General features: G+C 47.7%; 3 protein-coding genes across 6 annotated transcripts in view; all 3 read left to right on the plus strand.

Annotated features, from left to right (window-relative positions):
• The first annotated feature begins 341 nt into the window (after positions 1 to 341).
• LOC109515383 (zinc finger protein 865) lies at positions 342 to 5,725 on the plus strand. Of its 2 annotated transcripts, XM_019869132.1 has the most exons (2): positions 342 to 706; positions 2,795 to 5,725. In XM_019869132.1, exons 1-2 carry the CDS (start codon positions 490 to 492, stop codon positions 5,143 to 5,145), a joined length of 2,568 nt encoding a protein of 855 aa, XP_019724691.1. In that variant the 5' UTR covers positions 342 to 489; the 3' UTR covers positions 5,146 to 5,725. The 2 variants fall into 2 exon arrangements, with proteins under 2 accessions (XP_019724691.1, XP_019724690.1); XM_019869131.1 differs by having other exon boundaries at positions 342 to 5,725.
• A 4,327-nt stretch (positions 5,726 to 10,052) lies between these two features.
• Positions 10,053 to 19,752, plus strand: dbpb (D site albumin promoter binding protein b). Its single transcript, XM_019869159.1, has 4 exons — positions 10,053 to 10,242; positions 12,207 to 12,650; positions 16,153 to 16,418; positions 17,626 to 19,752. The coding sequence occupies exons 1-4, from the start codon at positions 10,053 to 10,055 to the stop codon at positions 17,839 to 17,841; spliced, it is 1,116 nt and encodes a 371-aa protein (XP_019724718.1). The 3' UTR covers positions 17,842 to 19,752.
• Positions 19,753 to 20,072: 320 nt separating this feature from the next.
• The window catches only part of ntd5 (ntl-dependent gene 5), a 12,125-nt gene continuing 9,009 nt past the window's right edge, over positions 20,073 to 23,188 (plus strand). The window contains exons 1-3 of one of the 3 annotated variants that reach the window (XM_019869154.1): positions 20,073 to 20,090; positions 21,060 to 21,123; positions 21,685 to 21,809. In XM_019869154.1, coding sequence (XP_019724713.1) covers positions 21,113 to 21,123; positions 21,685 to 21,809 — 136 coding nt within the window. In that variant the 5' untranslated portion in view covers positions 20,073 to 20,090; positions 21,060 to 21,112. Of the gene's footprint in view, positions 20,091 to 20,387; positions 20,525 to 20,934; positions 20,960 to 21,059; positions 21,124 to 21,684; positions 21,810 to 23,188 lie in introns of those variants that run through there. The other 2 variants (XM_019869157.1, XM_019869158.1) reach the window with 2 other exon arrangements.

Here is a 23,188-nt window from a genome sequence, read left to right on the forward strand (position 1 = left end):
TTTAAGTGACTTTCAAGCGTCTCTGGATAAAACCTTTTGACAGAAGCGTCTTTAGGCTTTTTTTTTTTTTTTCCTCCCCTTACTTCACTACTCTGTGTTGGGACTCTTGTTGCTGCTCTAAGCACTGGAGGTTTGACTTTGCACTCCCCCCCTCCCCCATGTGCATGTGAGTGGGAAATGTTCCAGTTTGGAAAATACAATTTGGACATAATAGAGATGTTAAGTGGGCACCAGGCCCACCAGTTTAAAGGCCTTGGTTTAGACCGACAACTGCAGCATCAGCAGCAAGTGCAACTCCACCAGCACCAACTACAGCAGCAGCAGTTTCAAGCGTCTCTGGATAAAACCTTTTGACGGAAGCGTTTTTAGTTTTTTTTTTTTTTTCCTCCCCTTACTTCACTACTCTGTGTTGGGACTCTTGTTGCTGCTCTAAGCACTGGAGGTTTGACTTTGCACTCCCCCCCTCCCCCATGTGCATGTGAGTGGGAAATGTTCCAGTTTGGAAAATACAATTTGGACATAATAGAGATGTTAAGTGGGCACCAGGCCCACCAGTTTAAAGGCCTTGGTTTAGACCGACAACTGCAGCATCAGCAGCAAGTGCAACTCCACCAGCACCAACTACAGCAGCAGCAGCAGCAGCAAGCCGAGTCGTCTGGAGCTCTTCTGTCCGGACTTGGCTTGGGCCCCCTGCAGGGGTCAAGAGGTAACGCCTTTTCTGATTCTGCCTCCATTTTTGCCAAGATGAGTGCCCCTCCTCCCCCGCCTTTACAACAGCAGCCTTCCTCATCCCAGAGCTCTCGTTCAAAGTCAAGCAAGATGAGCAGCAGCAGCAGCTCAAGCCATTCTTCAGGCTATCCACAGTTCCTGCGCTCTTTCCACCCGTCTGAGGCAGCACTAGCGCAGGAGCAGTTGCACCCGAGCGCAGGCCGCTTTGAGCACTTTGCCGGAGGAAGTAGCAGTAGTGCGAGTGCTGGGGGATTAGGAGGATTAGTCACATCCGCACCTCCACCCCCACCTCCTCTGCATCCCGGCCTCTCTGTCCCCCAAGCATCATCCGGCCCCTCCTCGTCCTCCCCTTCCCCTTCAACCTCTGTGGCCACCTCTAACAACCCTTCTAGCAGCAGTGCAGTCAGCTCCTTGGGACACCAGTTGGTTGGGGCCCAGTCTGATGCACGGAGCCTCCACCAACAGTTTAGTTGCATGCTAGCGGCGAATCAGTACTTCCTTTCTGGGGTGCCCGCTAATGCCAGTTTAGAGCAGTTTCTCGTTCAACAGGGTAGCCATAACCATTTAGGGATCGGTTTAAGTCAGACCGGTGGGGAACCTAGCGCGAGCCTTGCTCCGCCCCCGGCGCTGCATTCCTCTCACTCGCATAGCCACTCGGCTTCGCAATCGCAGCAGGCTCCGCCGCAGCCCGCCCAGCAGCAACAGCTTCCGCCTCACACCCTTTCTCATCCTCACTCTCACTCTCATCCTCACCACCCGCTGCACCCCGGCTCCCAGCCCTCGTCGCTGGGCGGCTTTGACTTTCAAGGCATCCCTGTCCTCTCGACCAATCAGATTGCTTCACTGATGCAGCAGGAAGGAGGTTTGCCGCTTCCCTTGCCACTTCATCTGTCCTTGTCTAAGGATGATGGTAAAGTGGAAAGCACGGGTGGTGGAACCGGTAGCAGTAGCACGAGTAGCAGTAGGAGGAAGAAAGCGATGGCTGGCTATTTGCCCCAGCGAAAATCGGAAAGCACTAGCAATGGCCCCGGCAGCCACGGTAACCCTAGCGCGAGTGGTAGCAATGGAGCACTTAGCCATAGTCAGCCCCCGGCTTTAATTGGAAGTGGGGTGGGCTTATCCAATCTGGGCGGAGACCCCTCATCCCTGCTTGCTTCATCATCTTCATCCTCATCCGTAGTTTCTTCTTCCTCCTCCTCTGCTCCCTCTTCCTCCGCTGCCTCAGTACTGGTTACTAACGAGTCTCTCCTTTCTAAATCTGATAACCTGGGCTCCATACAAGCTAACACCACAGAGTCTGATACCGAGTCGATTTATAGCTGTGGAGAGTGTGGCAAAAGCTTCCCTCACCTTTCCAGCCTGCGCAGGCATATGCGTATGCACGAGCCAACTGCAGCTGGCACGAGCAAATCTGCCACGACTTGCCCAAATCCCGTGCACATTAAAAGTCAGTCCGACCCGACCCTGCCCCATTCGACCCAAGAAACTCCCCGGCCCTTGTCCAATTGTTGCCCGAGCCCAGACAAAATATTTCATTGCCCCGATTGTGGGAAAGGCTTTAAGAAAAAAGGACACCTCCTGCAACACGGTGTTCTACACTCCTCGGCCCGCCCGTATGGCTGCTCCACCTGCTCTCGGGCTTTTAATCGTAGGGAGTCACTGACACGGCATGAGAAGATACATGAGGAAAAGCCATTCCGATGTCCTGCCTGTGGTCGTGCCTTCCGCGAGAGCACCTCTCTACTCAACCACGCTGCCTCAGGCACCTGCGGCAAGCCAGGTAGGGGACCCAAACAACGAGGCGGCAAGCCAGGAAGCAATGGTGAGGACAGGATAGGGGGAGGGAGCGGAGGAGGTAACGGAGGAGGGGGAACTTATCCGAGCAATAGGGGGGTCATTTATGGGAAAACGGAGGAGAAGGAGGGTGTTATCATTGTTGGGGAAGGAGAGCAAAAATCAGGTGTAGGATGTGATCTGTTTCAGTCTGCAAGGGGAGGGAATTCAAATGACAGGGACAGAGCCGATGGTAAATACCCCACTGACTACTCTCGGAATCGTTACACAGGCTACCATGAAGACCACCGTTCTCAAGGTAATCCGTCTCCATGCTACTCTGGCGCATCCCCCTGTGGAAGCGGGATGGCCGGCCCAGCTCTGAGAAAGGCACCCCTGGCCCCAACACTGCATCCGCACTCTCAGAGCCACAACCAGCACCATCATCCGCAGCAGCAGCCGCAGCCGCAGCAGCCCCACCTGCCCCTCTCCTCTCTACTGGATGACTCAGAGGATGATGTCACTAGCTCCGTCAATAATGCAATCTCCGCCATCACTGCGGCAACTGGAAATAGAGACGACAGGGGCGACATCATAGGAGGTCTACTCGGTGGGCTTGGCCTCGGCCCCCTGGGTTCACCCTCAACCTCTGGCATGGACAAGAATTTCCGAGGTGGCGGCAACCAGGAGGCGTTGAGCAACAATCCACAGAATCCCGCCGCGAAGCCCAAACGTCCCCGCAAACCCAGAGCCAAGAAGGACCCATCGGCCGATGGGCAGCCCCCCAAACGTAGGCAGTACACGCCGAGGATGGGAACCAGCGGGCTCCCTCGCACTCACCTCTGCAGTGTCTGCGGGAAGGGTTTCGCACGCCGCGAGACTCTTCGCAGGCACGACCGCATACATACCGGAGAAAAGCCTCATCACTGCACGGTTTGCGGAAAGTATTTTCGGGAGGCTTTCCACCTTAGCAAGCACCAAACGGTTCACTCTGGGGCTAAGAATTACAAATGCAGCATCTGCGGGAAGGAGTTTGGTTACTCCCAGAGTCTCAGGCGGCACAGCAAACTCCACCAGAAGGGGGAGATTGAAGAGGTGCCCGCAACGCCTGCTCCGGAGAACATGAATAGCTTTAATCCCAACCCTCAATGCGGTGTGACCCAAGACGGCAGCCAGAACCAAGTACCAAGCACCTCCTCCTATTATTCCTACCCTCAAGATGTCAAGCCTCACGATTCGCAGCCTCCGGCTCGTCTCTACACCTGTGCCATCTGCTGGAAGTCGTTCCGCCACCACTTCCACCTGACCGCTCATCACCAGACGGTTCACGAAGGAGGGGGCGAAAAGCATTTCTGCTGCGAGGTGTGCGGTAAGGCCTTTGCTTACTCCAACAGCCTTACCCGACACCGGCAGTCCCAGCACGGAATCACCCGCGGGGAGCCGTCGAACCCTCAAGAAGGCGGCGGCGGCGGTTCTGCGGACAACAGGGGAGGGAGCGATGTGAACCAGTCGGCGTCCGAGAGCGAGGCTGCCACCAATGCCCTGCTTCAGATGGCCCCGGCCACCGACGGCCACGGGCCTCCGAGTCTGAACGTTGTCACTCACGGCCACCAACAGGCGCCGCCGCAGGCACCGGCTGGTTATTCGCCTCTCTTTTATGACGCGACGGCAGCCCAGTCGTCGTCTTCCGGCGCCCAGTCCTACTCGCAGCCTCTGCCCCCCAATTCCACCGTCATGCCGCCCCACCACCCGCACTCCCCCGCCGGGGTGAAAGGGGAGCACATCTATCCGGCCGGATCCCGCAGCCGCACTCTACACACCACGGCCCCGTTCCAGCCCCTCACGGAACTGCCCTCCACCGAACATCACCATCTACATCATCATCATCATCACCCCCACCTTCATCCTCCTCATCATCAGTCAGGTGTCCAGCCCCAACAACACCTCGACTGCAGCAACCCGTTGCCGCACGATGAGATCAGACGACACAAGAAGAAAAAAAAAAAGTCCGATAGGAGAGAGCGGCAGGGAACAACTCAGTACGAATCCCAAGACGTAGTCAGATTTGACGGCGGCCACAAGAAGAAAAAGATAAGTTGCACGGTCAGGGGGCAGCCGAACAAAAAACAAGTCTCTCTTCGCTTGACAATTAGGCGGGGAGAAGGATCTGGCGGCGGTGGGTATAAACTTGTCCACACCGCGGGCGTCAAGGTTCAGGTCCTGTCGTCCTTAAAAGTTCCCGTGAAGCGTTTTGGCTGTCCTATATGCCCCGGTTCGGTGTTTTCCCGCAAAGCGGGTCTGCTCGTCCACATGTCAATTAGACACCCACAAAAAGCCCAAAGCACTCGAGAGCGACTTCGGTGCAGTGTATGTGGGAAGCAGTCTCAGAGGCCCCTGGCAGCTTTTGTCCATCGGGCTTCTCATCGCGCCAGAGGGACCTTCTCCTGCCAGTGCTGCTCGGCTCGCTTCTGGAACGCCGTCCTCCTCCGAAGGCACAAGGGCTCCTGCAGCCCCGTGGCGAAGGGAGCGCGGCAAGGCGAGGTGAAGAAGCCAACGCTCTTAAAGAGACCGAGAGAAAGACAGCCCCGAGATGGTGCTCAGGGTGACACGCCGTACCACCCGCTGGGATCGTACAGATACTGAGCATCCTGGTGCCCGGCCCCCCCCGATGACAAGAAAGGGACTTGGAAAAAGGAATAGGTTTGACACTCTGCTGAGTTGAGGACTGAGTGTGGTAACAACTACTGTAAAGCATCCAATGAAATCACCTGAAATGCTTCCAGATTCTTTTGGAATGTCTTTCAAAAAAATGTGACTGTTTCCATAGGATCACTAACCCCTTAAGTGCATTGACACTACGCTCGGCAGACACTGTGCAGTCACTAGGCAAGTTTAGATAACCTTCCCTGCACACGTATCGCTCCTATTCTAACCCGCACAGCTTTTTTTTTTTTTTTTTTTGCTGTACGATAAACTGTGTCTCTGCTGTGTACTTTGTATGGTTCATGTAGCACCTCTGAGGATTTTTATTTTATATTTTAACATGTAAAGTGCTTTTTTATTAGGAATAGGGACTTTGGGATGAAGACATTTGTTGATAGTCTGTCAGTGCATGTTTGTTCTCCGGTCAAGTTTTTTGCTGAGATGATATGTGATGGCTTATTCAAGTATATCCCGGAAGTTTGTAGTGTAAATTTGATATACACCCTAGTGATTATAATCACATATAGATAAAACATGTTGGTGGTAATTAGTATCAAGGGTCTCTCTCTCTCTCTCTCTCTCTCTCTCTCTCTCTCTCTCTCTCTCTCTCTCTCTCTCTCTCTCTCTCTCTCTCCCCCCTGCCAAAATGAAGAAACTTACAAAAAGCCTTGCTTTTTACGTTGGCTTCATTTATTTCCTTTTTTTTTTCCTTAGCTTTTATACCAAGGGATAGAACGCAAGGTACAGTAAACAAGTGAACTATAACACGTTTGTCTCATGTTATTTGTATGCTCTTTTTAGCAGTGACTATTTCTACAGTGCTTCACTTTGTGTTTAAGAAAAGGACCTATTCTCGAAGAGCAAATGTACTCTTCCACATATTTATGTATGTAACCGTATTCATACCAATCTTAGACTGAACCGCAACCTTTTAGTGTGTGCTGAGTCGCAATCATCATCTGACTGTCGTGCTTTTTTTTTCTTCTAAAAATGTTAATTTCCTCACATGAAATGTCCATGTCTGTTTCATGCCTTGTTTTTTTTTCTTCTAAAGAAAAAAATCTATAGTTTTAGTAGATTTCTATCACTTTATTTACTGAAAAGCCAGTAGTTGATTATATTTGAAATGAATAAACCTTGAGTGTAAGAACTGGTTTGCCTTTCTTGATCCAAGCCAAACGCAAAGCGATGCGGGGGTCATTCCGGAATTGGAGGACATTTGGGCTTCAAAATTCTTGAAACGTATGCCTTCGCCGTTGTGATTTTCTGCTACAAACCCATCAATAATAATCGTAAAAATACAAATAGTCATACCTCGGTTTTTGACCATAATCCGTTCCAGAAGGCTGTTCGAAAACCGAAACCACACTCTTTAAAAAAAAAAAAAAAAAAATCTTTATGAACACTCTGCCCACAATCTAAGGCTACAAGAGGAAGCGTCACTTTCTCGTGTAAGGAAGGCGAGAAGAGTCAAGCGGTGCATTCAAGTGCGCCCAGATTGGTCGAGAACCAATTTTCGGTCGTAACCCGAGACATAAAAAAATTCGAAATTTATGGTTGAAAACCGATTTGGTTGAGAACAGAGACGTTTGAAACCGAGGTTTGACTAATAGATTCTCAAGGAGTCGAAGCGACGCTGTCCCTCAAATCACGGCAACAGGATTGCAAATCCTGCCCACTGTTGCCTTTCTCTACCGGTTGTTTATAAACATTCGCTGTGATGTATTTGTATTTGACAAAAGGTTCCGTTAGTTGATATGGCGACTACTCCCGTCGACGACAGAACCTGTGAAAGAAAGAAATCAAAAGCCAGCCACTGTCATTGTACGTCCACTAGGTGTCAGTAAATGACACCGGACCGCGGTTCCCAAGCTCCAGTGTGGCTTGGCCATCCAAGTCACGTGGACTGACACTGTGATAAGGCACAATGCTGCGTGGCTGCGAATTCTGCCCGTGCTTTCCCCCATGAAATGGAACAGGGGAAGAATGTATGCATTCGCATCTCTCTTGAGCTGCGACCAGTTGACCTACATTCCAAACAAAACTCAGACCGATAGCCCCGGTGGACTGCACTAATTTGGGCAATGCTCAAAATGTACAGCAGCCTAAAAGTTGTAATGATACGAAGTCTAAACCGGTGAGTCCGAATCACTGTTCCGCGGCCCATCGCTGTGAGTGAGAGATCGTCAGGCATGCTTCGGGGAAATTACCTGAGTTCCCATAATTGAAATTACCTGAGTTCCCATAATTGGTCTGAAGGTTACTTAAGTATCTATCTAGTCCAGGGATGTTAAGTGACAGGCAGGGCAATTAAATATGCTTTTCTTTTGGCAGGACGTACATCAAGCTGAGGTCAATCAAGCCTCAGTTCGTTTACATTTAATGACACAGAGCTGGCCTGGGCCAGCAGTTACCCCAGGCCCTGGGGTAACTGCTTGGGACGCGGTGGCTGCCTGGGCACCGCTCCCCCAAAAATTAGGATTTTTGAAATGAACGTGGTGACACGAATATCAGACTCGTGTTTAATTCTGCAAGCCCAACACTTTTATCGGTGGTAGTAGAGCAGAGCTATGCTATTTCTTTGACTCTCCTTGGGCTGGCACGGATCCCGGTCAAGTATTTAAGGTCATGTTGAAGGGTTTGAAATCTTGACAAGATGTAATTAATTTCTCAACATTACGAGCGTTTTCTGTAACCACATTGTAAGAAGCAGTTTCTTTTGAAAACCAAATACAAACTTGGATTAAGAAAAAAACACAAGTAGCAGCGTTTCAAAAAAGCTGAAGAAGAAAACTCAGCCTACCCTCGTGTTACGTTTCTTCAACTGGTTTATTCCAATATTGACAGTTTCTGTACACAAAATTGACACACCTACGAAACATATTAAAGGAATTTAAGGTGACACATCAAATTCTGATGGACAAAGTGTAGTAACATTTAATAGTAGTAAATCAAAGATGACGCAGTGGTAGTCAGGGAAAACTCCCAAATCAAGTTTGGGGCGCCCGCGATTGCTTGGGGCTCGTCCTCGAGACGACCTCTTAAACGTTAGACCAAAAACAAAAATGACGTTAAAAGGGTTATACATGGAATTGTCAAGTCCTGATACGACTCCAAAATCAAATCTGAATCCATGTCTACGGTCCCCTCTTCTGTATTGGTTCACATCATGGTTAATTTTAAGGTGTTCTCACGCTTGTAAATGATTCGCCCGCCAAGGGTGTCTTCGAGCCCTGTCAACTGTTTACTTGTAAACTCGAGCACATCCGTCTGTGGGCCGTGCAGAATTGGATTCCTGTGGCGCGCAGTTTTGCTTGTGCTCGGGTACAGCATAACGAGCTGGGCCGCCCTCGTGCCGTTTTTTTTTCCTCCTTCCAACTCGCTCTCACGCGGCTCGAGCATGCACGGAGGGAATCCGAGTGGGCGGGACTGGCCGACCTACTTCTGGCCAATGGGGGATCTCGGAGACGGCGCCCTCTCAGCCAATCAGAGCGACAGCCGCGAGCGGACGGGCTTGTCTCCGCGTGCTTGGTACACGTGAGCCGCGGCGCTATTGTACAGTCCGGCGGGAGGCAACGTGGGAAAAAAACTGCACACTCACGTTTTCATTGGATTATTATTGAGGAGCGAAATGCAAAAGACACGCCATAACCTTGCCACTGGGACAAAATACGAACGTAAAGATGGCGAGCTGGCAGCTATCTTAACTGCCGCTATTTTACGGGTCGGTCACGTTAGCGCGTATGCTCACTCTGGCAGTGCTATATCCGCGGAGTAAACAAACAAGAACAAGTGACAGCAGCCGTCTCTCCTCGAGGTGTGGCACGAGAGTGGGCGTTGCTCATAAATAATGGAGCAAGTTCGGAGGGGATCAGTCAGGAGTTTTGGCCAACCCTCTCCGGGCTTATTCCGCGACGTTTGACGTCACGTGAGCCGCCCGTGTCCGTTCCATCTGAGCTCGAAGAGGAGGACGACGGCTTCACACGCGCGCACACATACACACACGCACAAACCCACACACGCACACACACACACTCACACGCATACAACACGCGACACAACACACACCGCTATGCCCGTGACCGGAGCCATCGGGTTCAAATGAGAAAGAGTACAGACAGAGAAGGAGGAAACGGCCCCCCCACCTACCCCCGACACCCACTCCCATCACCACTCGGTCCCTCCTCCCACTTCCACGCGACGGACAAGTGAGCGCGAGCCCAGAGAGGAAAAACATCAACTTGTCATTTGAACAACACCGACACTCGTCGATTCCTCATCCATTTCTTCCCTCCTCGCCACCACATCGATCGGCACTTTGTTTTGGAGACTTTTCGACAAGATCCGTCGCTCCGTTTTTTTTTGAAACAACTGGATATCATTTGCATTTTTGTTTCTGTTGCGATTTCACGCATTGCATTGTGTTTTTCCCCTACGCCACTAAATTTGGTGAGATTTTCCACTCATCTGATCTTCCCACACTGTGCTGAGAATAACAATTTGGACCCCCGTCCCCCACTCACCCGAGGAGTGCAATGGAATACCTCGAGGCAAACAGTCCTGCAAGGGGATAAAGGGAGGTTGCTTGTCATCTCATCGAAAAAAAGGTAATAAAAGCTGCATGTATGTTAATACTATATTCGTCATTATGATTCTTTACAGTAGCAGCACAATAAACAACTCTCCTCCACCTTCTCCCCCCCACCCCCTCCTTCACCCCTCCGCTGCATGTACAGTCATCCAAACTCCTATTGGTTGCTCCCTGTGGTCATCTTACCTCATCCCTTCCCAGTACACCCCCTTCCCACCACCCACCTCCACCTCACAGGTGTCTCTTCGTGAACAGGATGTCCAGGCAGCTCACACAGCTCCCCACCCCGGACCTGCCCGCAGGTGCTAGCCCACAGTTTGGGAGTTGCACCCAGCCGGCGGTTTCCCTCACTGGGGGGCACCTCAACTCCATGGCGGGTCTCAAATCCCTCCTGCAGCATCCCATGAAGGGGGACCAGCGCTTGAGAAGCCCCTGTGATCTCAAAGGTGGGCTGTTGTTTATGTTGTGCACCACGTGACCCCCGCCTACAGCAATGAATTCACCGTTCCACCTGATGCTGCGCTATCAGTACAAAGATGCGTCATTAATCCATCAAAATTCATGATAGATGAGCCACCGCATAGCATAATCCCCGTTCCCTTGGATGAATTACTTGGCAATAACAATCCGGATTACAATGTGCGTTTAAATTCAAGGCTCACATGCATTCTGATCTCCCGCCATGGTGAGGACAGCTCAGGAGCTTGCCGGCCGCATATACGCCGTGATAGCGAACTGGTCCTGGCTCTCGTATTAATACGGTGCTTCTGTTGCCATCTGTTCCATCTGCGAGTTGTGTGCTTGTGCGTGGTGGGTGGTTGGAAGCATATGAAGGAAGTAGTGTCCAAGCTAGTCTCGTGGAAACATTGTTTGAATTAGATGGGTGGTCGAAGCCACGTTTCCACTGAGCGATATGGTTCACTTCGATTTGGTTCATGGTGCGAAACCCTGATCTGTTGACCAGTCACACGCAACATTAGTACACCCTCACAACTCGGACATTGGAACCCAAAAGGCGTGCCACACCAAAATGAACCAAACCGTTTGGAACCAAACTCTACCGCTTGCTGGAAATGGGGCTTAAGGCTCTCCATCATTCATTCTCCGAGCCTCGTACAAGGGTCGCAGGGCGTGGTGGAGCCCATCCCAGCTGTCTTCGGACAGTCGGCGGGGTGCACCCTGAACTGAACAACCATTCACGTTCACAATCACACCTAGGGACAATTTAGAGTACTCAGTTCACCTATCGTGCATGTTTTTGGAATGTGGGTGGAAAGCGGGGTACCTGGAGAAAACCCACGCAGGACCGGGGTGAACATGCAAACTCCACATAGGAAGGTCGGGGCCGGAATCGAGCCCTATACCTCTGTACGCTGAGGCGGTTGTGCTGACAGGTCGACCACCTTGCCACCCTCAATTTGGGAGACCCTACAGGGCATAATATCGAAGGGAACTAACTGAATGTTGGGCAAGGAACCCAAAAAAAGCAGACCATACCAAAATAAACCCAACCATTCAGAACCAAGCACTGCCGCTTGCTGGAAACGGGGCTTGAGGCTCCATTACTGTCTCTGAAGATCCAATTTCGTAGACCCCGAAAGACAAATTGTTGGGCTACAAGTTGCAAGTTTGACAATACAAACTCAGAACAAGGGTACCATTGCAAAGTGAAATGGGGTTCAAGGCTCGAATTTTATCACTCAGGCTACAATCGAATACACCCAAATTGGTGAGCTCCGAGGTGACTCTTCCTTTTACAACCCTGACAATAGGAACCAAACCAAAAACATACCTCCCACCCCACCGAATTGAGCCAAAACGTACGGCTCGCCGGAATCGAGTCTTCAGGCTCCATATCGATTCCCCCAAATACAATCTAAAAGACCTGACAGTGGGCTTTGCAACTTTGACAAGAGGAACCATTAAAAGCGCCCCAAACCAATTCTGACCCAAGCTCCACTGCTTGGTGGAAATGGACTTTGAAGGCCCCCATATCTTAGCATTTAATGGACCCTATCGGCTCTCAGGTGACTTAGCTGAGCAACTTTGACAATGGGAACCAAAACAAAGCAGACTGTAGCAAACTGAACTCAATCATCCTTTCGTCTTTTTTTTTTTTTTGCGCCTGCATTTGCAGTCTCCGTTTTTAGCCCCGAAGGGATATTGGCGGGGCTTCAAGGTGACCGTTGGAACCTTGGACCAAAGTTCAAGGGTGTTCCCAAGTTGTAAAACTCAAAGGTAAAAAGGTACCAGCCCAAGTCGCAACATGATAACCCCCGCTGGTCCAAATGCTCGGCGTCACCTTCAAAGCGAAAAGGCTCCATCCTAAAATCCTTTTTGGTTTTCCCCAAAGGACTCACGTTGTCGCTGATCCTGATCCTAACCATGTGCTCCTCTTGTTGATCGTTAGACAAAGAGCGATCAATGGACCTGGACGAAGACTCGATGGGAGTGTGCTCCATGAGGAACACGTCCGGACTCGGCGGCGGCGGCGGCAACGGATGCAACGGCGGAAGCGGCGGTGGCAATTTCAACCAGTTCCTGGGCCCCCTCTTGTGGGATCGCACCCTCCCGGCGGATGGGGGCCTCTTCCAGCTGCAGTACATGGACTTGGAGGAGTTTCTGACCGAAAACGGAATGGGCAGCATGCACAGCAACAACAGCTCCAGTTCGGCGCAGATCCCCTCTCAGAGCTCCCAGTCCGCAGTGCCCAACCAGAGTTCCCAGTGCCTACCGCCCCCGTCCCCGCCTGGCTCTTCGTCCTCATCGCCTTCGTCTTCCTCCTCCCCGTCCCTGCTGGGTTTGGAGGTGGCGCAGCCTCAGAGCCTGACCGGAGGAAACGACTGTCTGCACGGTGAGTTTGCCGACATGAGTCGAGAAGGCTCGGGAACTGGGGGGCGCGTTGCTGACAAATGCGGTTGACTTGAAACACAGATATGATGCGTGTCATCTTCCCACGGGCCAGTGAGGGAATTTGAAAAGTGTATAGCACTGTGACAAAGCACTTTTTGGTCCCGTGGAATCAAAGTGAAGGCCCGAGATACTGTCACGGGGCTTGACAAGAGCATAGAAATAGACTTGAGCATTGAAACAATGCCCGAAATATCCCCCCCCCCCCACCCCCGGGTTCAAATCTGCTCCCTTTAGCTCCTCCGTGGCGAGCAAAACAGACCACGAGATTGAAATATTATGAGTCAGCTTCAGGATTTTGCATGTGATCAATGTTCCCCAGTGTCTGAACACGATCAGCGTTCAACCCAGGCCAATTATTAATATTCGCCGTCATGGGAGGCAAGCGGGGTCAAAACTCTTTCTGGAACCGAGACAGCAAGAGAGCGAGAGAGAGAGAGAGAGAGAGAGCAGCGCGTGGAGTGTTTATGATTGCGTGTCTTTAAATCTCCCCTCACTTCACACGCCACGGCCATGTGCACGCGTCGCTACACGTGCCGAGGCTGCCTGAGTCGGCTGGAGTGAGAGAACTCGAGGCGGGCCGGTACACATGGAGGAGGAGTCCACACGGAGGGGGGGAGGGGAGGGGAGGGCCGCGTCGGGCTACAGGAAGACGGCCGCTGCTGGAAACTCTGGACATTTGATCGCCACAGAATAATGTGAGCAAATATCTCGGTGCTGGGGTCCAGGTTGAATAATTTGACCCTTGAGACCACGGTCGTAGCCCAGCGCTTGAAATGAATCTTACATTTTTGCCTTAAAAAAAAAAAAAAGAAAAATCAATGTCATTACATTCGGTCAATCTTCATTATTATCGTCAACGTTCTTCTGTGATTGGCTCGGAGATTCACATTCCTTCTCCGTTCGGACTGCCTTTCAACACGTTGCTTGGCATCCATTTTGTCACGTTACCAAATATGGTTCCTCGGCCTGTCCCGTGAGAGAGCCGAACACGTTAACGTCTCTTACGGAAGCTAGCTCCAAGCTAAGCCTTTACCTTCAAGGGCAAATTGGGCTCGTTCGAGCGTGAATCTGTGCTGGAGTTCCAGCTGGGAAAGATGTTCCAGTTTGAAGGCCCCGGGCACATTCCGGCACAGCCCTGCGGCCGCAGGTGGCGGCTGCACTGACCGCTTCCTGCTGGCAAGTGCAAGCCGGGAAGGAAATAAAAATACCACCAAAAAACAAAACAAAACCAAAACAAACAAATTAAAAACAAAAAAACAATTTCAAACAATTAAGGCTTGATGGTGGACAAGTGTGACTTCCGACTTCATTGATGAATTGCATCATCCCTTTATTCCAAAGCAGGACATCATTTCAAATCGACGTGCCGAAAATGCACACACATAAACTGATTCTGAGTCCCTTACCGGTTGGGTTTGTCACATGTCCGAAAATCGGCAAAAAATGTTGATCGTTGACTTTCCAAAGTCAAAACAGATGCTTGGAAAATGTTTTTTTTCAAATAACACCAAAGAGAAACAGTCTGCAAAACAGCGCATGACCTTCTGTGATCGTTTGGGATGATGAAACATTCGAGCGAGTCACACTGACCCATCAACATTGTTAAGAAACAAACGCGACGACACGAGGCTTAAGTTGAAGTCTCGTCAACGATTCGTCGACGATCAAAATATTTGGCGCGATGATCGATTAGTTGTCAATCAATCGATGACCTGTTGCACCTCGAGCTCGTACCTTCACCCTTTCGAGGACAGCGGCTGCTACAGTGGACAGCTTCTCGTGTTATCAGGTTACGGGGTGCATGTAAGGCACATTTTACATTTGGCCCGCATCACAATCGCAAAAACTGTCGACTGAAAAAAAAAGTTCTTTGGATTTACTTCATGTGGACATGATGAAAATGTGTTCAACTAACATGTAATCAAATTAATATTTTCAAGGGACAGAGTAGAAACTTAAGGTTTTTGAATTATGTGCCACCAAAAGTGAAGCGTTTTTTAATTTTAATTTTTCCAGGGCTTTCACTTTCAAGTTTTCAGGACTCCGGCTATTTTGCGTGCCTTTCTGGTCACTGTGCGGGCACTGTTTAACTTTCATCAATGGCACTGAGCTATGTTTTCTGCATTTTCCTTGAGAAACTACTAAAATCACCCCCTCCCCCCAAAAAAAAATCCGTTTCGGGGTTATTTTGTTTTTGTAAAGTCCTCTTAGAGACCCCAAAATGGGGATAATTATAACTCAAGCCCCCACATAGCAGCATTCGCAGAGTCACACATGAAATGTTTTTGTTTTATTTTGGTTGTGCAAGCTATCTCTTTGTCACTATTTTTGTCATCAGGCCAAAGCATGTCCAATATAAAAAAATAGTACTGCTTTGGTGCCAGTTTGTAGTCATTATAAAGCTTTTTGTTGGGGTGTTAATTGCTTGCAGATTTAGTTTTCATTTTATTTATTTTCTTCGCAGCCATGCCCCTGAGAAGTATTTGGTGGGCCGTAGAAAATATACCAGCGGGTCGTATTTGGCTCGCCTGTTCGCCTGTTCCTTGAAAAGTGACCCAGACTTGTCATTCAAACAGATGAACGTTCACCTGAAACTCCATCGCAACCAGCTGCTTTATGCACGGACGTGTGGCCATCTGGTTTTTCCCCTGTGTACCGCTTAGCATGCCCTGTCAATAGCATCACAGCCAGGCCTGGCTAATATCGACTCACAGCTCTATTTCGGTCCCACGTCCATAACAAATGCCCTCCACGTGTCACGTGCATACGGAGGTTTGTTTGTTTGTGCGACTGTCTGCGGTGCACTGAAGGTACATCACACCTTCAAGCCGTCGGAGGGTTCAGTAAAACCCTTTTGAGGCCCCTCTTCATTCAACTCGTTTCAAGGGGAGGGGTAGCACTTACATAACATTTTCCACCTTTAGATCTCTCTGTCCAAACCTCGACAGTAGTTTGATTGATAAGCTAGTAGTAGTAGTAGTAGTACAAGTATTTCTTGCGTAATAGATTATTCATTTTCGAGATGGGTTTTGGCTGGAATGCAGTTAAGGCAGCTGGAATGACATTTATGGCACCGAGAATGTATCCCTCTCGCTCCCCTTAGTGGCCACTTGTATGTAATGCTTCATGTGTTTTCTAGCCTTTCCCTCGCCAAAGCACATCCAGAATTTTTCGCAAGAACAATCGGAACCCCAAACCTGTGACAAAGTGTACATACACTTAAATCATAAAACAATGGATAATTGCAACTTTTGCCCTCTCGTGAAAGTGCATTTACTCACTCTGCCTGCCACAATACATCACTGGCACAGAGAGTTGAAGAAAGATACAGTGGACCGATCAGGCCTGACCGACATAAATTTTGGGGGGGTTGGTAGAACTAAACGCCATGAAGCAATTCATCAGTCGGTACACAGAACTGACGTCTTGTCTCGTCATCGCAGGGAGCCAGACCAGTATGAACGACTCGTGCGAGTCGCCGTCCTCCTCGTCCTCCTCGCCGTCGTCCTCCTGCCCGCCCCTGCTGACGCCCACTAGCGTCGGGCCGGACGTGGCGGGAATTTTCAACATGGATCCGTCGGACATGGTTCTGTCCAACGGCCCCGATCAGCAGAACTTTGACCCCAGGCAGACCTTCAGTGAAGAGGAGTTGAAGCCGCAGCCCATGGTGAAAAAGGCGCGCAAGATCCTGGTGCCTGATAACATGAAGGTGAGTGACGTGCGCCATCTTGACACTGCGCGCGCACATTCAGTGGTACCTCTACTTACGAACGTCTCTTCAACACGAAATGTTGAAGTTACGAAACGTCTCAACAGGAAAATATCGCCTCGTCTTATGAAAGACATTTCAAGATATGAAAGATAAAAAAATACAGTATGGTCGGCATCTCGCAGCTCCGAGTTTTCTGAACGCAACATACTGATCTGCTATTCTGCTATTGACTATTACCGAGCACCCTCCTGGCATCCCATTGGCTAAGAGGGACTTCTCCCCTTTATGTCTGTATGTGGATAGATAAATAGATAGATAGATCTGTGTCTATGCAACGTCCTGGTCGTTCGCCCCTCGGGCCATGAGGCATTCCCATAATTTTACGTAAATGCGAATCATCCAGAAAAAGTGTTCACCAGTTTGCCTTGGACGTTTTCGAAGGATTGTTAAAAGTCGACAAAAGCAAACGTCCTTGGATCAGTTCATTACAAAACACCAGGCAAAAACCACTTCTGAGAAAGAACATGGACGAAAGACGGCAAAAAGCGATGAGGACGCAGTTACAAGTGAAATGACCATCATTTTTATTCTTTGCTCTATTCTTTGTTTTTTACATGATGCACAACTCTCATTTATTGTGCAATAATCTAATTGTAACATGTATTTGTTACATATTTTTTTGCTTGAGGAAACATATATGTCTGAATTTTGGGGGGGCTTGGAACGAATTAGGGCATTTACATGGAAAATGCATGTCTACTTACATAATTTTCTAGTGAAGAAATTTCTTCCAGAACCAATTCATTTCATAAGTAGTGGTACCACTTGATCCCAATTTGAAATTGAGATTTTTTTTTAAAATTTTTTTTTTATGTTCAATTATATCTGAGGTGGATATAACTGTGGGAATGGAAGAATGCAGATTTGTTTTGATGACTCTTTAGTTTCAATTTGTGCCCGTCATGAACATATGCAATCGGTAAGTGTATATGTAGACTGAATATCGATCTATCTATCGATCTATCTATCGATCTATCGATCTACTTGAGCTTATCCTTCTTTTTAACTCAGTCTATGTATTTTTGTTTTTGTTTCATTGTAAAATGGTTTCAATGTAATTCATGTATACTTTTTTCTTTTCCTCTATCTCCCTCTCTCTATCTCGCATCTTCTCTCCGCATCTCCTGCACGGGGGGCTCCTCAGGATGAAAAGTACTGGAGCAGGAGATACAAAAACAACGAAGCGGCAAAGCGCTCCCGGGATGCGCGGCGCCTCAAGGAGAACCAAATTTCGGTGCGCGCCGCCTACCTGGAGCGAGAGAACGCCGCCCTGCGGCAGGAAGTGGCCGAGATGCGCAAGGAACTGGGCCGGTGCCGCAGCATTCTGAGCAAATACGAGAACCGTCTGGCCGACCAGTGATGAAGGAGGACGATGACGACGACGACGACGAGTGAAATAAGCTGGATTCCTTTTGTAAAACTTTGAAATTTTGGGGGGGATTACAGGACGGACAGGTCTGGAATCATGATGACGATGACGATGATGATGACGATGATGGTGATGATTTTGAATGTATTCGGGGGATGAGGAGGAGGAAGGCGTGCGGACCGCAGCTCAGGTGTCTTGTTTTTGTCGAGCTCTTAAAAGTGACGGCGGGAGAGAATAATTTAACAGATGTGACTTTTAAGGGTTTTGCTATTGGAGAATTGTATATTTTTATAAGACTTCAGAAAACAATTAGAGGGAGAGTAGAAATTTGGAAAATAATTTTGTATATTTTCTACATGACTACAGATGGGGGGGGGCGATATCTTATGTAACGGGGGTCAGCCATGAATGGGTATTTTCTTTTTTTTTTGGACTGGTTGATTCATGCGGGGACGCTGCGGCGCGGGCGAGGACGCGTGTAACAGTTGTAATATAGAGAGCAAAAATGATCTTCACATCGTGAAGGTCAACATTTTTGTTGAATTGACTTTTTGCAAGCAACGCAAGCACTTAATGTTTTCTTTGATTTACCCCCCTCGAGTCCCACCACATTCTCGTTATATTTTGGAAAGTTCAGTTAAGACATTTGTGCATCTTTCAAAAAAAAAAAAAAGAAAAAGAAAAAAAAAAGAAATAGACAATCCTCTGTAATTATAATCTCCTTTACTACCCAGGCTAATTGTATCAGACTGGTACTTCACTGGTGAAAGTCATCGTGATGCTGCTTCTACTTCTACACCTTTCATTCCCATTTTCTCTTTTAACACTAGGATGATAATATTTCCCCAATTTTTTTATTTTTATTTTTTTACCTCAATGGTACTTAACACCAAAACCTTGACTTTTTACTTTTAAAGCGTCATCATCCTTTAATAGGGCAAATCAAAATGAGAGTGTGCTTTTTAACCCAACCAAACAGTAAACAAAGATAATTCCAAATAAAAATAGACGACATTGATTTTTGTCATGATAACTATTTTTGCAATTCAGAATATTTTTAAAAACAAAGCGTTTCTCAGGGCAAACGTTTTTGCTACGTGCTCCAATCGTTTTCTGGAGTTGAAATTGTCCTTCAGTGAGTGTTATCGGAAGGGTCTTTGCTATTTTGTGCATCTTCCTGATGATGCGTCTCAGATTCCAAGCCAAGATTGCGTCTGTACTTCTTTCTTTCAAGAATTCCCCTCCTGCATCTAACAAACTTTCTGTACCAACACCGTGTTCAGCTGGACAACGTGAGAGTGCGATTGTAATCCCTGTCATGAGTAATCACCATGACTGCTATTCTTCTTCTTGTTATGATTATTATGACGATTATGTTATGGTTGTTGTTCAATATTAATGACTGTTTTTCTTCCTTTGGATGAAAATGATCCACCTTCAAGCACCTTGATACAGTGTGTGACCTCCCCGAAAAGAAAGACAATGATCTTCTCACTCTTTGGTATTCCTCAATATGGCCCACAGACAAAACTGCTTGAATGGAGTTCACCATTGTGTCCCCCCACTGCCCCCCAAAAAACAAAACAAAACATGCCTTTCTTTCCAGGACGAGCTCCTCACGAAGCAGCTGGACTTTGCAGGGCGTTGCCCCTTGGTTACTTTTCTTTCAGCAATTTCTCACCTGTGTCAAGTGGTGGTTTGCGCTCTCCCAACAGGACTGTTCTTGACATTTTGACAGATGTGCTTGATCAATCTATAGAGTGACTCTACATCTGACCCCCCCTCCACCTCCACCCCGGTGACATCAGTGGGCTCAGCCATGTCCGACCCACTATGTGCTGGTTTTATGGATGTAGTTGAGATTTCCCCAGGATGACACCAATAAAAGATTATTCTCATTCACCAACTCTCTGATTTGTCCATACAGTATTTATGTCATGTTTGCTATTATTTTCCATCCATCCATCCATTTTCCGATCCGCTTATCCTCACAAGGGTCATGGGGCATGCTGGAGCCTACCCCAGCTGTCTTCAGGCAGTAGGCGGGGTTGAACCCTGAACCGGTTGCCAGCCAGTCGCAGGGCACACACTCACACCTAGGGACAATTTTGAGTGTTCAATCAGCCTGGCATGCATGTTTTTGGAATGTGGGAAGAAACCCACGCGGGCCCGGGAGAACATGCAAACTCCACACAGGGAGGCCGAAGCTGGAATTGAACCCGGTACCTCTGCATTGTGAGGTCGACGCGCTAACCACCGGATCACCGGGCCGCCTGCTGTTATTTTATTTTTTAAATTCTACAGTAAGTCGCTTTAGAGTTGTAACAGACACCCCCAACCTATCTGTAGCCATCCAACTGACACAGACCTCCCCACCACGGAGGAGAGGAACAAGTCAGCCTGTTTGATGTCCACTCCTATCCTGATGACTAAATTCTCCAAATATGTACTCTTTACATTTGACAGTATGTATTCATGCCCTCTCCTTGCTGACGTGAAGGTTTTTTATTATTTATATTTATTTATTTATTGGGGGGGGGGGGGACTACACAACAAACCAAATCTGCCAAAAATCAACTTGAAAAATGCCAACGGCAGAAATGGAGATCCGGGCCTGGTTGACAAAATGGCGGCCATAACCCATGTGACTTACTCATCGACAGAGGAAACCATGGTGAGTTTAAAGTAGGATTGAGCAGTTTATTGGAATATAATAGTGATTTTTGACTTCTCACGGCCATCAAAGCACTATAATTGCAGAAAACTGACAAACGTGCCGAACGGCGGCGTGTTTGTTTGAAGTTAATGTATTTTCCCCAAACACCCTGAATGCTCCTGATTTGCTAGCGACATGCATGTGACGAATGTTCGTTCTTCTGGCTTCCATGAGTGTGCTTTAAGCCGTTTAATGACGTCACAGTTGGAATTCACGGTAAAAGTTTTAGAAACATCGCCGATGCTAATGCGAATCAAGTTAAAATGTACGGTAAGATCCCATTGACAGGCTAACTGTTAGCATCAAGTTCCAGGAGTGAGATTCATTCAAATAATGAATGTACACGATCGCTTTACTAACACGTGCAACCAGGTAACACAGCAATACTCAAAGGTGTCTATTCTTCCTAAGAAGTGAAAAATGCGTTATATTAATATTATTATTCATATTATTTCGCCACTTTGCTCTCCTGCTTCTTTTTAATCATCATGAGTGTATCTCTGTGTAGGACCCATACTGCCCCTACGAGGCCAAGGCGGGCACAGCATGAACACCAGGTAATTATTTGTATATACTGTATTGTATTTTTTTGCTAGTATTTTCAGATTCCTTATTTTACTTTCACTTTATTACTTTACTTTTACTCTCTTATTAACACAGCAGGAACAGCAGATAATTATTTCTATTTATTGTGTTGGTATTATTTTCATTTTTAAAAATTTTACTTACTTTATTGCGTTACTTTTACTCTTTTACTTAGTTTTGAAATCGGTGAATAATCAGTGGATGGAATATTTTCAAGCAACTTAATTCAATATATTCAAGTGAATACAATAATGATATGTCAAATATAGTTTCACTAGCCTTTATTTGTTGTTTTTACCCAATACATTCCGATTGAATTAAATGTTAATTGAATTCACTTTTAGCTGCCGACCCTCCTGAAATGGGTGAAAGGTCCTTCTGAGTGAAATTTTGCCTTTTTCTCCTCCTCACCACAGACCGCATGTGTCACAATCGCTCACTCCCTTCCAAAACATCCCTCATTTTCTTTTTGAAGAGCCTCCACCCCCCACCCCCCTGTCCTCCCCTCCCACTCTTCCCTCTTCCCTCCAAAGGTCGTGTGTAGGCATATCCCACCCTCAGAAGGTCGCAGGCCTGGCTTCAAGGATGGACTGTGCACTGCTGCTCCTGTCCCTCATGTGCGCTCTGACTGCAAGCGTGACGCCGCAGGCTACCGCAGGTACAGTAAGCCATGCATCATCGGCAAAAAAATGAAAGAGTGATATGACGGCTATCCGTGCTGAAGACAGTTCAAGGGTTAAATCAAAGTTTGAAGTTAATTGTAATTGCACGCTACTCTAAGGAGAGAGTACAATCTCACGATTTAAAAATCAAATCCGTGAAGACACGATGCAATATTTATGCCAAGCATGCAGAATTTGCCTTGTATTTGTCATGTAAAATACGTATAAATATGAACTGCACTGCAATCATTCAACGTGTTTCACAATAGTATATGTGCCCTCCGCATATGTACTGTACACTGTGTTTCCGTGATGAGTGTTGGTTGCATGTGACCGTGGCACGTGTGTGTTTTGGTTTTAGAAGAAGAAGAAAAAAACGTGATTCCATGTGTCTGACATACAGCAGCGCACACATGTTTTCATTCCTGGACAGTAATCACATCTCCTCGTTTCGTGCCCTCTTCTTCCTCCAGTGTTGTGTCGGTCGGGAGGTTGGCACGCTACTAAAAACAAGGATTTGGCTGTGGGACATGTGATATGGTGGCTTATTCAAAAAAAGCACGAAAAATGAATGAGGCTTTGATAAAAGCAACTAAAAGCTGTGATGCCACTTCTCTGGATTAAAAAAAAAATCACACAAACCCAAGCACCATCTGTTCATCTAAACATACATCACACACATGCACACAGACGTATAAGATCTATTTCAATACGTCATGATTTTTTAAGTGCCCTTGGTTTCCCCAAACAGCGCTACATCAGTATGTTATTTAGTTGTATTTATTATTATTGTTCGGGATGAGTGCGTACTGCAACCAGGTTTCAGTATACCAGCTTCATTTCAAGGTATGGAGTAATCGTGAACGATGCCGATACCAGCAACTGATACAAAGAAAATAAATCGTACATCAAATAAGTCTTCTTTTGCCAGTAGTTGGTCCTCCACTGCGGCCGTTTGACACTTGGGTGAATCATCAAGTACGTCAGAAAGTCATTGTGTTCTTTGAAATTTTCTTGATCCTAAGTATTAATGGTATTGATGAGTCCTGAAGAATGATTACAGATACTGGTACTGGTTGGAAAAAAAAAAGTGGTAGCGAACTTCCCAAATTATGATGATACATGTTCATTATTTGATCTTCATTGAAATCAGGAATGGGCAAACTTTTGTGCTCGAGCACCAGCATTTGCCACAAATTGCTCACCCCTAATCGAATCACTCAAAAGGCAACCTGGGTGGTGAACATTTGGCCGGCCCACCCACACTGAATTCACTCCTTCATCAAACACAACACAGAGGAGAAGAGGCCAACAAAATCTCTTTGTGGACTTTGAGGTGTTTGCTGTTTTTACAAGTGGGGGTAGTCAGGGGCTG

The sequence above is a fragment of the Hippocampus comes genome, unplaced genomic scaffold, assembly GCF_001891065.2.
Source record: "Hippocampus comes isolate QL1 unplaced genomic scaffold, H_comes_QL1_v1.1 scaffold67, whole genome shotgun sequence".
NCBI lineage: Eukaryota > Metazoa > Chordata > Actinopteri > Syngnathiformes > Syngnathidae > Hippocampus > Hippocampus comes.

Excerpts from the sequence above, each read along its gene's own strand:
- LOC109515383 (XM_019869131.1), top strand. The coding sequence starts at position 490 with ATGTTCCAGTTTGGAAAATACAATTTGGACATAATAGAGATGTTAAGT.
- dbpb (XM_019869159.1), top strand. The coding sequence starts at position 10,053 with ATGTCCAGGCAGCTCACACAGCTCCCCACCCCGGACCTGCCCGCAGGT. Across the intron at positions 10,243-12,206 it reads AAGCCCCTGTGATCTCAAAG|ACAAAGAGCGATCAATGGAC; the intron begins GTGGGCTGTTGT and ends GTTGATCGTTAG. Across the intron at positions 12,651-16,152 it reads AGGAAACGACTGTCTGCACG|GGAGCCAGACCAGTATGAAC; the intron begins GTGAGTTTGCCG and ends TCGTCATCGCAG.